Source organism: Salvelinus alpinus, chromosome 17, assembly GCF_045679555.1.
Source record: "Salvelinus alpinus chromosome 17, SLU_Salpinus.1, whole genome shotgun sequence".
NCBI lineage: Eukaryota > Metazoa > Chordata > Actinopteri > Salmoniformes > Salmonidae > Salvelinus > Salvelinus alpinus.
This window is the reverse complement of record NC_092102.1, coordinates 5,821,025-5,834,420: the sequence shown is the minus strand read 5'-3', so window position 1 is coordinate 5,834,420 and position 13,396 is coordinate 5,821,025. Positions and strand designations below refer to the sequence as shown.

At 45.5% G+C, this 13,396-nt stretch overlaps 1 protein-coding gene across 1 annotated transcript in view; it reads left to right on the top strand.

Moving 5' to 3' along the window:
- Nucleotides 1-5,459: 5,459 nt before the first annotated feature.
- Nucleotides 5,460-13,396, top strand: part of LOC139542004 (pro-neuregulin-3, membrane-bound isoform-like) — a 371,276-nt gene continuing 363,339 nt past the window's right edge. The window contains exon 1 of the mRNA XM_071346985.1: nucleotides 5,460-8,254. Coding sequence (XP_071203086.1) covers nucleotides 7,480-8,254 — 775 coding nt within the window. The 5' untranslated portion in view covers nucleotides 5,460-7,479. The remainder of the gene's footprint in view (nucleotides 8,255-13,396) is intronic.

Sequence of the window (13,396 nt, the reverse complement as noted above, 5' to 3'; positions counted from 1 at the left end):
TTGCTTGTTTTTAAGGTTTAGTTTTTTTAGAAACACTTTACTGACACTTCACTAATAACCAATATCCTTTGCTGATATTGACTGAAGTACTGCTGCCATATTGCAGCCAACTCATTCAAATCTGATAATTTGTTCTTAATGTAGGACATCAAATTAACTTCAGCCATTATCATTTAATTAGAACAACATGGAATAAGGCTTCCCATCCACTGCATTAAGTAACAGCTCCACTTCTGGGAACTGCACCTTTGTAGTGACTTATCGAATTTCAAATGCATTGATCTAAGAACTAGATCCATTAGTCCAAGGCTCTCCAACCCTGTTCCTGGAGAGCTACCCTCCTGTAGGTTTTCATTCCAACCTCAGTTGTAACTAACCTGATTAACTTATTAAGCAGGTAATTATTACAATCAGGTGCACTAGATTAGGGTTGGAGTGAACCTACAAGACAGCAGCTTTCCAGGAACAAGGTTGAGAGCCCTGCACTAGTCCATCTTCAACCACATAATTTGAGCTGTCACAATGTGTCAACAATGTTATGTTACTAACTGTAATATGTTGCTGTTAATCACAATGATATAAAATGTAACGGGGGCCGAACCACCAAATCCCTATCTTCATAGTTTATTTTTTTAAACTATCAAGCGTTCTCCACACAATTATTTATTTTAACAATTTATAAAAGTCCCGATTGGGCATTACAAAAATGTAAGTTCTGTTTTAATAATGTCCATTCGGGATGTTCTGTTGTCCTCCCACAGCAGGCACGCTCTGAAGGCTCCAATCCAGTGCTTGCAGTAGGCCTCTCCTGGGTCGTGTTGTACTGTGGAAGACAAATATTGTGTCAGCAGATGGAATGTTGTGCTAATGCGCCACAGAGCAAAATACAATAACCATATGCCGTATATCTTAACAGTACCTGACTTTCTCCAAACATGACCAAACAGAATCGTACTGGAATGGGGAAGTACTTAACAAAAGTTAAGGCCACCTGTGTCTAAACTCGAAGATGTCTGTCGAACCTTTCTAGAGACCAAATCATACAGTGTGTGAAAGAGGGGAAACATGTATTATAAAAATGAACTGATTCAAAGGAACGAGTGGCGCTGAAGATATAGCGTCCAATCCCTCATCCCAGTAGGGGAGTATCAGGGGTGTAGTAAGTCAGGTTGGAGTAGGAACGAGTGGCGCTGAAGATATAACTGCCACAACCCTCTGTAGATTGTCAACTCCCAGGCTGCCTCTGGGGCCTTCCAATGGAATTATTGTCTGCAACAGTTCCATCTGTGAGTTGCTGATGGTGAACTGGATTTGTGGCCCAATCACCCATTCCGACCAATAAAGAGCTGCGGCGCCAGTGGTTGGAGCTGAGGTGGTGGTTGGAGGAGCTGATGGTGGTTGAATTTGGGGTGAACAAACCCCTTACTGCTGTCAGATTGGCCCTTTGCATTGCCAGGGAACCCGAGACGGAACAACTGCAGAGGTGACTGCCGTTGTTCAGTCCTCAGCCCATGGTGGTTCCACTGACTGGCAAACACAGCAAGATCTCTGTTCACCCGTGGCAGGAACACAAAGTGCAGTGCCCACAGGTGCACCTCATTGTTGATGTCGATGACCTGCTCTGTCTCCAAGAAGGTGAACAGGTCATGGTAAACGTTGGAGACTCTATGCCAGACGTCCCCCCACAGCCACTATTTCCTCTGGTGCTCCTAGTGCTCCTTCCCCTGAGGGAACTTCCCCTCTCACCACCACTGAACTGCTCCATGAAGGCATAGATACGGTTGTTTTCACCACCCGGTCACATCTCACCTGGGATGGTACTTCGTAGCTGGTGATGGCTGCTTCAAATGACTCCATGACTGTGGCACTCCTGTTGTTGTCAGAGGCCTTCAGAAACACAACAAGTCTGCTGTAACCATCCACAGCACCATGGATAACAATCCTCCATCTACTTTTCTTTCTCTTATCTTTCTCTCATTCTGTTTTTATTGATATCAGCTCTTTGATCCCCTCATCCAGCTGAGCGTCTGACAACAGTGAGTAGAACCTGAAAAGCTGAAAATGACTAAATACAAAAATAACACAAAGATACATCAATCAGGAATGTGATCAAATCTAGAGAGGATGTAGAGATCTCCCTCTTGTACGATAAATTACCTCATGCGCCGCTTGACCACAGAGTGCGACACATTGAGAACATCTGCCATTTGTCTGATGGTCAAATTATAATCTATGAGGAACTCAAGCTGCTCCTTGGTGATGTGATACCACCTTCCCTCCAAAGGCGCTATATAGGCTACTGAAATAAAAAATACAATAGATAATTAATTACAAAAAACACTCCTAAATTCATTAGGTTAAAAGACTATAAGAGCACCATATAGAATTTAGGAACAGCATTATAGATTATATGACAACTCCATTGTGTCCTCCTCCCAGAGTGCTAAGAACCTTGGCGTGATCCTGGACAACACCCTGTCGTTCTCAACTAACATCAAGGCGGTGACCCGTTCCTGTAGGTTCATGCTCTACAACATTCGCAGAGTACGACCCTGCCTCACGCAGGAAGCGGCGCAGGTCCTAATCCAGGCACTTGTCATCTCCCGTCTGGATTACTGCAACTCGCTGTTGGCTGGGCTCCCTGCCTGTGCCATTAAACCCCTACAACTCATCCAGAACGCCGCAGCCCGTCTGGTGTTCAACTTTCCCAAGTTCTCTCACGTCACCCCGCTCCTCCGCTCTCTCCACTGGCTTCCAGTTGAAGCTCGCATCCGCTACAAGACCATGGTGCTTGCCTACGGAGCTGTGAGGGGAACGGCACCTCCGTACCTTCAGGCTCTGATCAGGCCCTACACCCAAACAAGGGCACTGCGTTCATCCACCTCTGGCCTGCTCGCCTCCCTACCTCTGAGGAAGTACAGTTCCCGCTCAGCCCAGTCAAAACTGTTCGCTGCTCTGGCACCCCAATGGTGGAACAAACTCCCTCACGACGCCAGGTCAGCGGAGTCAATCACCACCTTCCGGAGACACCTGAAACCCCACCTCTTTAAGGAATACCTAGGATAGGATAAAGTAATCCTTCTAACCCCCCCCCCCCCCTTAAAAGAGTTAGATGCACTATTGTAAAGTGGTTGTTCCACTGGATATCATAAGGTGAATGCACCAATTTGTAAGTCGCTCTGGATAAGAGCGTCTGCTAAATGACTTAAATGTAATGTAAATGTAATTATAGGCCAACCAAATGTTTTTTTCATTGATTGACTTGGCACAGGAGACAACACAGGACAAGTAAAATGATACAATCTCAGCCTTAGCCACTCATGCCTTACAAAAAAATATATACAAATGTAATAACTTGCCATCTTCGTAAGGTTGCCGTTGTTGGATGTCATTTGCCTCTTGTAGGAACTCCTCTGCAACAGCAATTAGATTGCCGGCCATCTCTTCATCAATCAAATGACCGCTTGCCCACCGAAGGCTCCGCAACATGGTCTCTAGCCTGAAAAATAGACCGCAGACCCGATTGGTCCAGTGACATTTTATTTGTACGTAGTTAACAACCCTTAAAGTGTTCTCTTGTCTAAACTGTGCCAACTCTGAGCCTCCGACCTATGAAGACATCCATGCATTGACAGATGATGCAGTTTTAACTAACGTACTTTAGCTACAAACTAGCTAAAGAAAATGGTTCTTCATACAGGCATCGCTAGTTAGCTAACGTTACTGTACAGCAGTAAGGTAAACTCACTCACTTTTGTACATCGCCTTGGTCCGTACAATTGACCTTATTTTAGCGCCCCAAAAACGTCATTCTTCCAGATCAACTGTAATGTCAATACCATTGTAAAGCACAATTTATCCCCTTTCCAACAGAATCAATTACATGACCCCCACGCTGCCCGTTTCTGCATAATTCAACAAGGCAATGAGCTCCGTCGGGTCTTTAAAAAAATGGCGGGTGGGGAAGCCAAACTAATGCGTGATAGTGAGAAGGAGAGATGTTGTGTGGGAAAATTGCTTTTTTTCACTCGATCTGTCAATTTTAGTTGGCGCGCTTGATTCAGTAATCCACCTGTTTCCCTTGTTCAAATGCATACAAAGGAATCCCAAAAATTACCAATAAACTTCGTCCAAACAAGTCAAACAATGTTCCTAATCAATCCTCAGGTACCCTAATATGTAAATAAACAATCAAATTTAAGACAGAGAATAGTATGTTGATTACCAGAGATAAATTACGAAGTGCGCGTCCTCATCCACGCGCGCAACAATACTACAGTCAAAATGAGAGCCACTTAGAAAAACTACAAATTCTAGCTCATTTAAAAAAAAACAAGCCTGAAACTCTTTCTAAAGACTGTTGACATCTAATGGAAGCCCTATGAACTGCAATCTGGGAGGTGTTCCTTTGATTTTCCCATAGACAGTCATTCCAATGGGTGGTGACCTGGTGACCTTTTTGCCTGCTATATCAGTTCTGTTATACTCACAGACATTATCTTAACAGTTTTAGAAACTTCAGAGTGTTTCCTATCCAATACTACCAATTATATGCATAATCCTAGCTTCTGGGACTGAGTAACAGGCAGTTTACTTTGGGCACGTCATTCATCCGAATTTCTGAATACTGCCCCCTATCCCTATTAAAGCTTCAACTAAAAGCATCAGTCATACAAAAGTTATAAGAAGTTATACTTAAACCCGAACTGGCTCTCCAGTAGATTAGTAAGAATGGCTCATCCAACTTCAGCATAAGAACTGTTTGTCGGGAGCTTCATCAAATGGGTTTTTATGGTCGAGCAGCCGCACACGAGCCTAAGATCACCATGCTCAATGGCAAGCGTTGGCTGGAGTGGTGTAAATCTTGCCGCCATTGGACTCTGGAGCAGTGGAAACACGTTCTCTGTAGTGATGAATCACGCTTTACCATCTGGCAGTCTGACGCACGAATCTGGGTTTGGCGGATGCCAGGAGAACGCTACCTGCCACCAATGCATAGTACCAACTGTAAAGTTTGATGGAGGAGTAATTCATGATCTGGGGCTGTTTTTCATGGTTCTGGTAAGGCCCCTTAGTTCCAGTGAAGGTAAATCTTAACGCTACAGCATACAATGACATTCTAGACAATTCTGTGCTTCCAACTTTGTGGCAACAGTTTGGGGAAGGCCTGGGACCTCACTAATGCTTTTGTTGCTGAATGGAAGTAAGTCCCTGCAGCAATGTTCCAACATCTAGTGGAAAGCCTTCCCAGACATGTGGAGGCTGTTATAGCAGCAAAGAGGGGACCAACTCCATATTATTACTCATGATTTTGGAATGAGATGTTCGACGAGCAGGTGTCCACATACTTTTGGTCATGTATTTTTATTTGATCTTTTTTCATAAGTGTAATGTGACTGTAAGAGGCAGGTTGGAATGTCTGACTGAAATACAAGACAAATCAACCATTTTCTTTAAATCAGCGGTGTTTGAATTTGTTGATAAAATGTGGGACGTGATTGCTTGGTTGCGGAACCAAGGGCCAAAATGCAGTACTCGTGGGCTGAGACCATGTGGGTGTTTGAGTGAGAGACAGAGGAGAACCAATTAGTAAAAAAGCATAGCCCCCTTCATTATCAACGCATCGTGCTTACAACATCAAGGAGCCAGACTAGGAGGCGGGGGGATAGGAGAAGAAATGAACACATAAAAATGTCACAAACTTTAAGCTCTGCATGCTGATCTTTTTCTCTCTCCATCTCTGTTTCTCTACTCTGCCACACACTTTCTGTCATGCTCTTTCACACACACACCCCTTTTCTGACGACTTGGACAATAAACCCTTATTATTACTGCATTCACCTTCCTCCATTTTTACGCTTCCTTCCTCGACTGCAAGACAGTCAGTCACCGGGAAATAACAGCAAAGCCCTGCAGATAAGGCCTAGCACCGGGGTCTCATGGGAACTGTAAAATGAGTGTTTCATCGACTGTGAGCCGCAAAATCAGGTTTGAAGGAAGGATTTATCCCGCCCATAAATTATGAGCCCAATGTTTGGTTTGTTTCTCTCACTGCCGGTGGGGAGATGTAGCACCGCACTGCCCCCCCTTCTCCTCCTCCCCTCTCTCTGTTCCCCGGGGTGTCTGTGGCAGCTCTTCTCTCCTCCGCACAGTGTGTTGTGCAGTGCCTCCTTGTCTCTGCTGCTGCAGAGCTTTCTCCCAGGATCTCTGCCTCCTCTCTCTTGCTCTAAGATTTGACGGTGATAGGGAAGGCAGTGTGGTCTCTATCGCTTTCACACGCACACGCAGTGTGTCGGAGAAGGGATGGGGCAGTTGTTTGTCAGTCTGGAGTCCTGCAGTCTGTGGAAGGGAGGAAAGCGCCCGTTGTAGTCTGTGGAAGGGAGGAAAGCGCCGGTTGTGTGCAGTGAAACCCACATTGCTCACAGTGGAGTGTTTCTCCCAGTCTGCAGCTAACAACAACAGCAGCCACATCAGTTTTTCAGAGCAGCACTCCCTCCCTCCCTTCTTCTTCCCTATCCTCTCTCTTTCTCTCCCTCCCTTTCTGTCGCTCGCACTCCTGCTTTCAACACCGCCGCCACTGTAGCGTTCTGAGGTAGCAAGCAAGTAGCCAAGGCTTTAATTTTTCTACCACAATGACAAGCGATGGACAGACAGCTGGAGAAAGACGGACAGTCCGGGAGATCTGAGGGGAAAGGCATTTGATGGACATCAGTTGGATTTAACCCCCCCCCCCCCCTTCCATCCCCCTGCCAGCCTCATCCCTACAAATCCTCTCCCTCACTCTCGCTCTCTATTCAGTTCCACTGGCTCTCTTCATGTAAGATTACCATCGGCTACTAGCGCTAAAGCACCGCTGCACAGGGCTGTCAGTGAGGGGAAGCTGAGGCTGACCCAAAACAGGGAAGAAGACTGCAGAGGAAGCCCCTGGACTGGAGCATAAAAAAACACAGTAAAAAAAGCTGCAGAGGAGGGTTGCTGCCCGGCCTGGCCTGTTTCTCATTGACAGACACACACAGGATGTACAGCTCTGGTCTGAAGCTTGCCACACCGTGGATCAATACCCTCCTGCCTGCCTTTTTCTTCTGCATTTTTTCTCACCGTAGAGTGAAGCATCTTGGGATTTACCGTTATTTCGTTTCCACCTAACTACAGCGAGGCTTGCCCCACCGGTCAGCCCTTTCACCTGCCCGTGTCCAACCTGTGTGTGTATGAGTGTGTTTGTGTGTGTAATTAGCTATCTCGGCGCCAGAGGGAGTGTATATTTGCTTACATGTGCATCCGTGTGAGCTGCTTGGCTTGTAATTACTTTTATGTGTCTGTGGGTGCTGTCTTGTGTGTGTGGGTATAAATGTAGGAATTTTGTGTGGATGAATTGGTATGATGCCCAGTATTGGTTCTTTGCCCCATCCCCTCCCTCGTTCCTGTCCTTTTGTCATTGGGTCCCCGGTTTGACCCCTGATCTTTGACGGCATCAGCAGGATGAGTGAGCCCTCGGGAGCGAGCACTCTGGGGGCCATGACCCTGGAAGAACCCGAGGGCGAACAGGCCTCCCCTCGGGCCCCGGGGCCTGTTCGCTGTGGGCCCTGTGCGGTGTGGCACCGGCAGCAGACCTGGCTGTGCGCAGTGCCCTTGGTGATGGGCTTCGTGGGCCTGGGCCTCAGTCTCATGCTGCTCAAATGGATTGTAGTGGGTTCCGTTCAAGACTATGTGCCCACGGACCTAGTGGATGCCAAGGGCATAGGGCAGGACCCCATCTTTCTCTCCGAACCCAGCGCTCCACCCAAGCGACCAGACACTATGACCACGACTACGAAGACCACCGCCACCGTGTTTGTCTCCACCACCTCTCTAGAGGCCGATGGCACGGTCCCAGCCCTGAGAACTCAATTTGGGTTGCCCTCCAACCACTCGGTCCCGCACCTCCACAACTGGGTTGGCAGTGGCACCCGCGTGACTGGCAGCACCACCCGCACCACACGACTCCCCCCGCCCTGGGGTAAAGAAGTGACCCCACACAGCACCACGGTACTTCGGGTCGGCGGCACAGCCAATGGTCGTAAGGATAAGGACCCCCCGAACTCGCGATCTGGTCCAACCTCCAAAGCTACTAGCACAACCTCTACCGCCAACACCACAACCAAGGCGCTACCACCAACTTTTCCACCATCTCCCCCAGCCAAGCCCACTGGGCACTGGAAACCTGGACGCTCTGCGAAAGGTCCCGCCACACGCCCTCACCACCGATACAGAACACGTAAGTCTGCTTTTCTAAAAGGGAGGGTGTGTTTGTGTGCAAATTTGTTGTGTTCACAACAGCTCTAGCGTTTGTTCTATCTGGCTGATGGCATCGGAGAGCTGGTGCCCAATCAAATCAAATGAAATGTTATTTGTCACATAAGCCAAATGCAATAGGTGTAGACCTTACTGTGAAATGCTTACTTACAAGCCCTTAATCAACAATGCAGTTCAATAAATAGTTTTAAAAATATTTACTAAATAAACTCAATAAAATAACAATGACGAGGCTATATACAGGGGATACTGGTATTGAATCAATGTGCGGGGGTACAAGTTAGTCAAGGTAATTTGTACATGTAGGTAGGGGTAAAGTGACTATGCATAGATAATAAACAGCGATTAGCTGTGTAAAAACAAAGGGGGGAGTGGGTGGTGTCAATGTAAATAGTCCGGGTGGCCAATTGATTATTCAGCAGTCTTATGGCTTGGGGGTAGAAGCTGTTAAGGAGCCTTTTGGACTTAGACTTGGTGCTCCGGAACCGCTTGCCTTGCGGTATCAGAGAGAACAGTCTATGACTTGGGTGACTGGAGTCTTTGACAATGTTTTGGGCCTTCCTCTGACACCACCTAGTATATAGGTCCTGGATAGCAGGAAGCTTGGCACCAGTGATGTACTGGGCCGTACGCACTGCACTCTGTAGCGCCTTACGGTCAGATGCCAAGCAGTTGCCATACCAGGCGGTGATACAACCGATCACGATGCTCTTGATAGTGCAGCTGTAGAACTTTTTGAGGATCTGGGGACCCATGCAAAGGGCATTGTCGTGACCTCTTCATGACTGTCTTGGTGTGTTTGGACCATGATAGTTTGTTGGTTATGTGGACATCAAGGAACTTGAAACTCTCGAACTGCTCCACTACAGCCCCGTCGATGTGACTGGGGGCGTGTTCGGCCCTCCTTTTCCTTTAGTCCACGATCAGCTCCTTTGTCTTGCTCATGTTGAGGTAGAGGTTGTTGTCCTGGCACCACACTGCCAGGTCTCTGACCTCCTCCCTATAGGCTGTCTCATCGTTGTCGGTGATCAAGCCTACCACTGTTGTGTCATTAGCAAACTTAATGATGGTGTTGGAGTCGTGCTTGGGCACGCAGTCGTGGGTGAAAAGGAGTACAAGACGGGAATAAGCAAGTAACTCTGAGGGGCCACCGTGTTGAGGATCAGCGTGGCAGATGTGTTGTTGCCTACCCTTACCACCTGGGGGTGGCCTGTCAGAAAGTCCAGGATCCAGTTGCAGAGGGAGGTGTTTAGTCCCAGGGTCCTTAGTTTGGTGATGAGCTTTGTGGGCACTATGGTGTTGAATGTTGAGCTGTAGTCAATGAACACCATTCTCACATAGGTGTTCCTTTAGTCCAGGTGGGAAAGGGCGGTGTGGAGTGCGATTTGAGATTGCGTCATATGTGGATCTGTTGGGGTGGTATACGAATTGGAGTGGGTCTACGGTTTCCGGGATGATGGTGTTGATGTGATCCATGACCAGCCTTTCAAAGCACTTCATTGCTAATGACGTGAGTGCTATGGGGCGGTAGTCATTTAGGCAGGTTACCTTCGCTTTCTTTGGAACAGGGACTATGGTGGTCTGCTTGAAACATATTGGTATTACAGACTCGGTAAGGGAGTGGTTGAAAATGTCAGTGAAGACACTTGCCAGTTGGTCCGTGCATGCTCTGAGTACACGTCCTGGTAATCCGTCTTGCCCCGTGGCCTTGTGAATATTGACCTATTTAAAGGTGTGATCACACAGTAGTCCGGAACAGCTGCTGGTCTCATGCATGCTTCTGTGTTGCTTGCCTAAAAGTGAGCATAAAAGGCATTTAGCTCGTCTGGAAGTTTTGCGTCATTGGGCAGCTCGTGGCTGGGTTTCCCTTTGTAGTCCGTAATAGTTTGCAAGCCATGCCGCGTCCGACGATCATCAGAGTCAGTGTTGTAGAATTAAAAGTGTCAGCTTTAGCCTTTAGCTCGCTACGGATGTTGCCTGTAATCCATGGCTTCTGGTTGGGATATGAATGTACGGTCACTGTGGGGACGACGTCGTCAATGCATTTATTGATGAAGCCGGTGACTGAGGTGGTATACTCCTCAATGCCATTGGATGAATCCTGGAACATATTCCAGTCTGTTCTAGAAAAACAGTCCTCTAGCATAGCATCCGCGTCATCTGACCACTTCTTGAGCGAGTCACTGGTACTTCCTGCTTTAGTTTTTGCTTGTAAACAGGAATCAGGAGGATATCATTTATATCAGATTTTCCAAATGGAGGGCGAGGGAGAGCTTTGTATGTATCTCTGTGTGTGGAGTAAAGGTGGTCTTCATCTGGTTGCACATGTGACATGCTGGTAGAAATTAGGTAAAACAGATTTAAGTTTGTTCGTTTCCCTGCATTAATGTCCCCGGCCACTAGGAGTGCCGCTTCTGTATGAGCATTTTCTTGTTTGCTTATGGCCTTATACAGCTCGTTGAGTGTGGTCGTAGTGCCAGCATCGGTTTGTGGTGGTAAATAGACCGCTACGAAAAATATAGATAAACTCTATTGGTAGATATTGTGGTCTACAGCTTATCATAAGGTACTCTACCTCAGGCAAGCAATACCTTGAGTCTTCTTTAATAATAGCTCACCAGCTGTTATTGACAAATAGACACACACCCGCACCCCTCGTCTTACCAGACATAGCTGTTCTGTCCTGCCGATGCAATGAAAACCCAGCCATCTGTATATTATATGTGTCGTCGTTCAGCCACGACTCGGTGAAACATAAGATATTACAGTTTTTAATGTCCCGTTGGTAGGATAGTCTTGAACGGAGCTCATCCAGTTTATTCTCCAGTGATTGCACGTTGGCCAATATAACGGATGGTAGAGGCGGGTTACCCACTCGCCGACGAATTCTCACAAGTCACCCCGATCTCCGCCCCCTGTATTTCCGTATTTTCTTCACGCAAATGACAGGGATTTGGGCCTGGTCTCGGAGAGAGCAGTATATCCTTCGCGCCGGACTAATTAAAGAAAGACTCTTCGTCCAGCTCGAGGTGAGTAATTGCTGTTCTGATAGGCAGAAGCTCTTTTCGGTTGTAAGAGACAGTAGCAGTAACATTATGTACAAAATAAGTTAGAAACAATGCGAACAAACACACAAAATAGCACCTGTTGATTAGGAGCCTGTAAAACAGCAGCCATCCCCTCCGGCACCAATATAATTGGCCGGACCATACATTAATGTATGGCTGCTGCTAAAGAAACTCCCCCTCAAAAGGCTACCTTGTTTAAACCATAGTCTAAATATGTATAAGGATGAGCTCCTCAAACGGCATGAAAGGAGGCACTCATGTAACATAATGGCATTCACACTGTGGCTGAATAGTAATCGGACAGCACTTGATTTCCTTTCCCCTCACCTTTATCTTTGACTTGTACATTAACCATCTACTGCAGTGGGCTAAATCAGGGTCACAGAGTGTTTCTTGATAGTCTTAATCAAAGCTACTTTGAAACGAAAGCATACACCTCACATATATGGTTATGGTCTTAAAAAAAAGAGTACACCTTTAAATTCATCACAGAAGACTGAAATATGAAAAATATTAATAACATTCCACCCATGAGGCAACCAGAGGATGATTTGGTCATTTGACTGCATTAAGAATCTCTGCTCCTACAGGCTCCACGCACTTGATATTAGTGTCATTAAAAAAATTGTTGCTTACAATACTTCTGTGAATTGGCTCTTTGACTATGGGCCTGTTTCACAGTTGAACGTGGGGGATGCAAAAGCTTTTTAGACATGTGCCATCACCGTGGGAAACATATCCTTGTTTTGTAAAACAAATATGGAGTAAGGGAGCTTTTAGTATTCAGATGATGGATTTGAATAAAGCTTTCAGAACATTCACACCTAGCCTACTGGTCAATCAGCTCACAGTCGTCTGGACAATTTCCAATGTGCAGTGCAGGCCAGTCATATTTCCTTTTCATATCGAAGAAATGCAACTGGTAGCCTATTGACACAGACTCTAAATAGACTATTGGTGCAAGTCACTATATCCTAGTACTCCTTCAATTGCTGGAAAGATTTTGTGTGCATAATCTCTAATAATTCGCTTATCCTAAAGCCAATCAGGGTGTGTGTGGAGGATAGGCCTATTCAAGGAAATATCATAGGCCTAGTTTAATTAAATTGATAACTAGATTCTATAAAGCAAACTGAAAGAAAATGGATTATTGCAAGGTTGAAATAACTTTCCTTTACATGTGCACGTTTTTTATTTATTAATGTATTAGTAGGCTTATGGATTACATTTTTCGATTTATTCGCCCAACCCTGTTTTATTTATTATGTCTTAAAGGATGTCAACTAATGCAGCACAATTGTATTTATTTACCTACAATATTCTTCCCATATAAACACATTTATTTTAGGGCATTTGGAAAGTATTCAGACCCCTTGACTTTTTCCACATTTTGTTACGTTACATCTTTATTCTAAAAGGGATTACATCATTTTCCCCCCTCATTGACATAAATATCCTATTGGTTTATAAAGTTGATTCAAGTGCATACTACTGTATTTTTTCCAAATAATTTATAGTTAATAGCAGTACACAAGATGCAATGGAAGTTTAGCACTAGTTAATAAACATTTTGTCATGAAAAAGAGAGTTTGAGTTTATTTATGCAGCATACCTTATCGAACCCATTAATGTTCTCTGTCAATGTTAATAAATTATTTGAATGTCACAAGCCTGTCTGAATTACAGTTTGGCATTGAAACATAGAATGTGATCAAAACAGAGACGTTTGCAGTTAGGTGACTCAACACTTCTCCATTTTGACGTGAACACCAACTCTATGCTAATGGTACTGCCCCAGAAGTGACATACTTTTTTGTCGTTGAAAATACATAATTTCAACAAGTTTTGCTCACTGGAATGTTTTCAAATGGATTCCCATGTTTAACATGTTTTTGTCCAGTCCTCTCCCATGTTCAATGCTTTTTGTCCAATCCCCATCAATGATATTGGTTCTCAATGGTAAGACACTGACAAAGTGAGATGAAGCTCAGACTGGCTTTAGTTGAATATAAAACTCCATGAATGTGTGTTTAAAG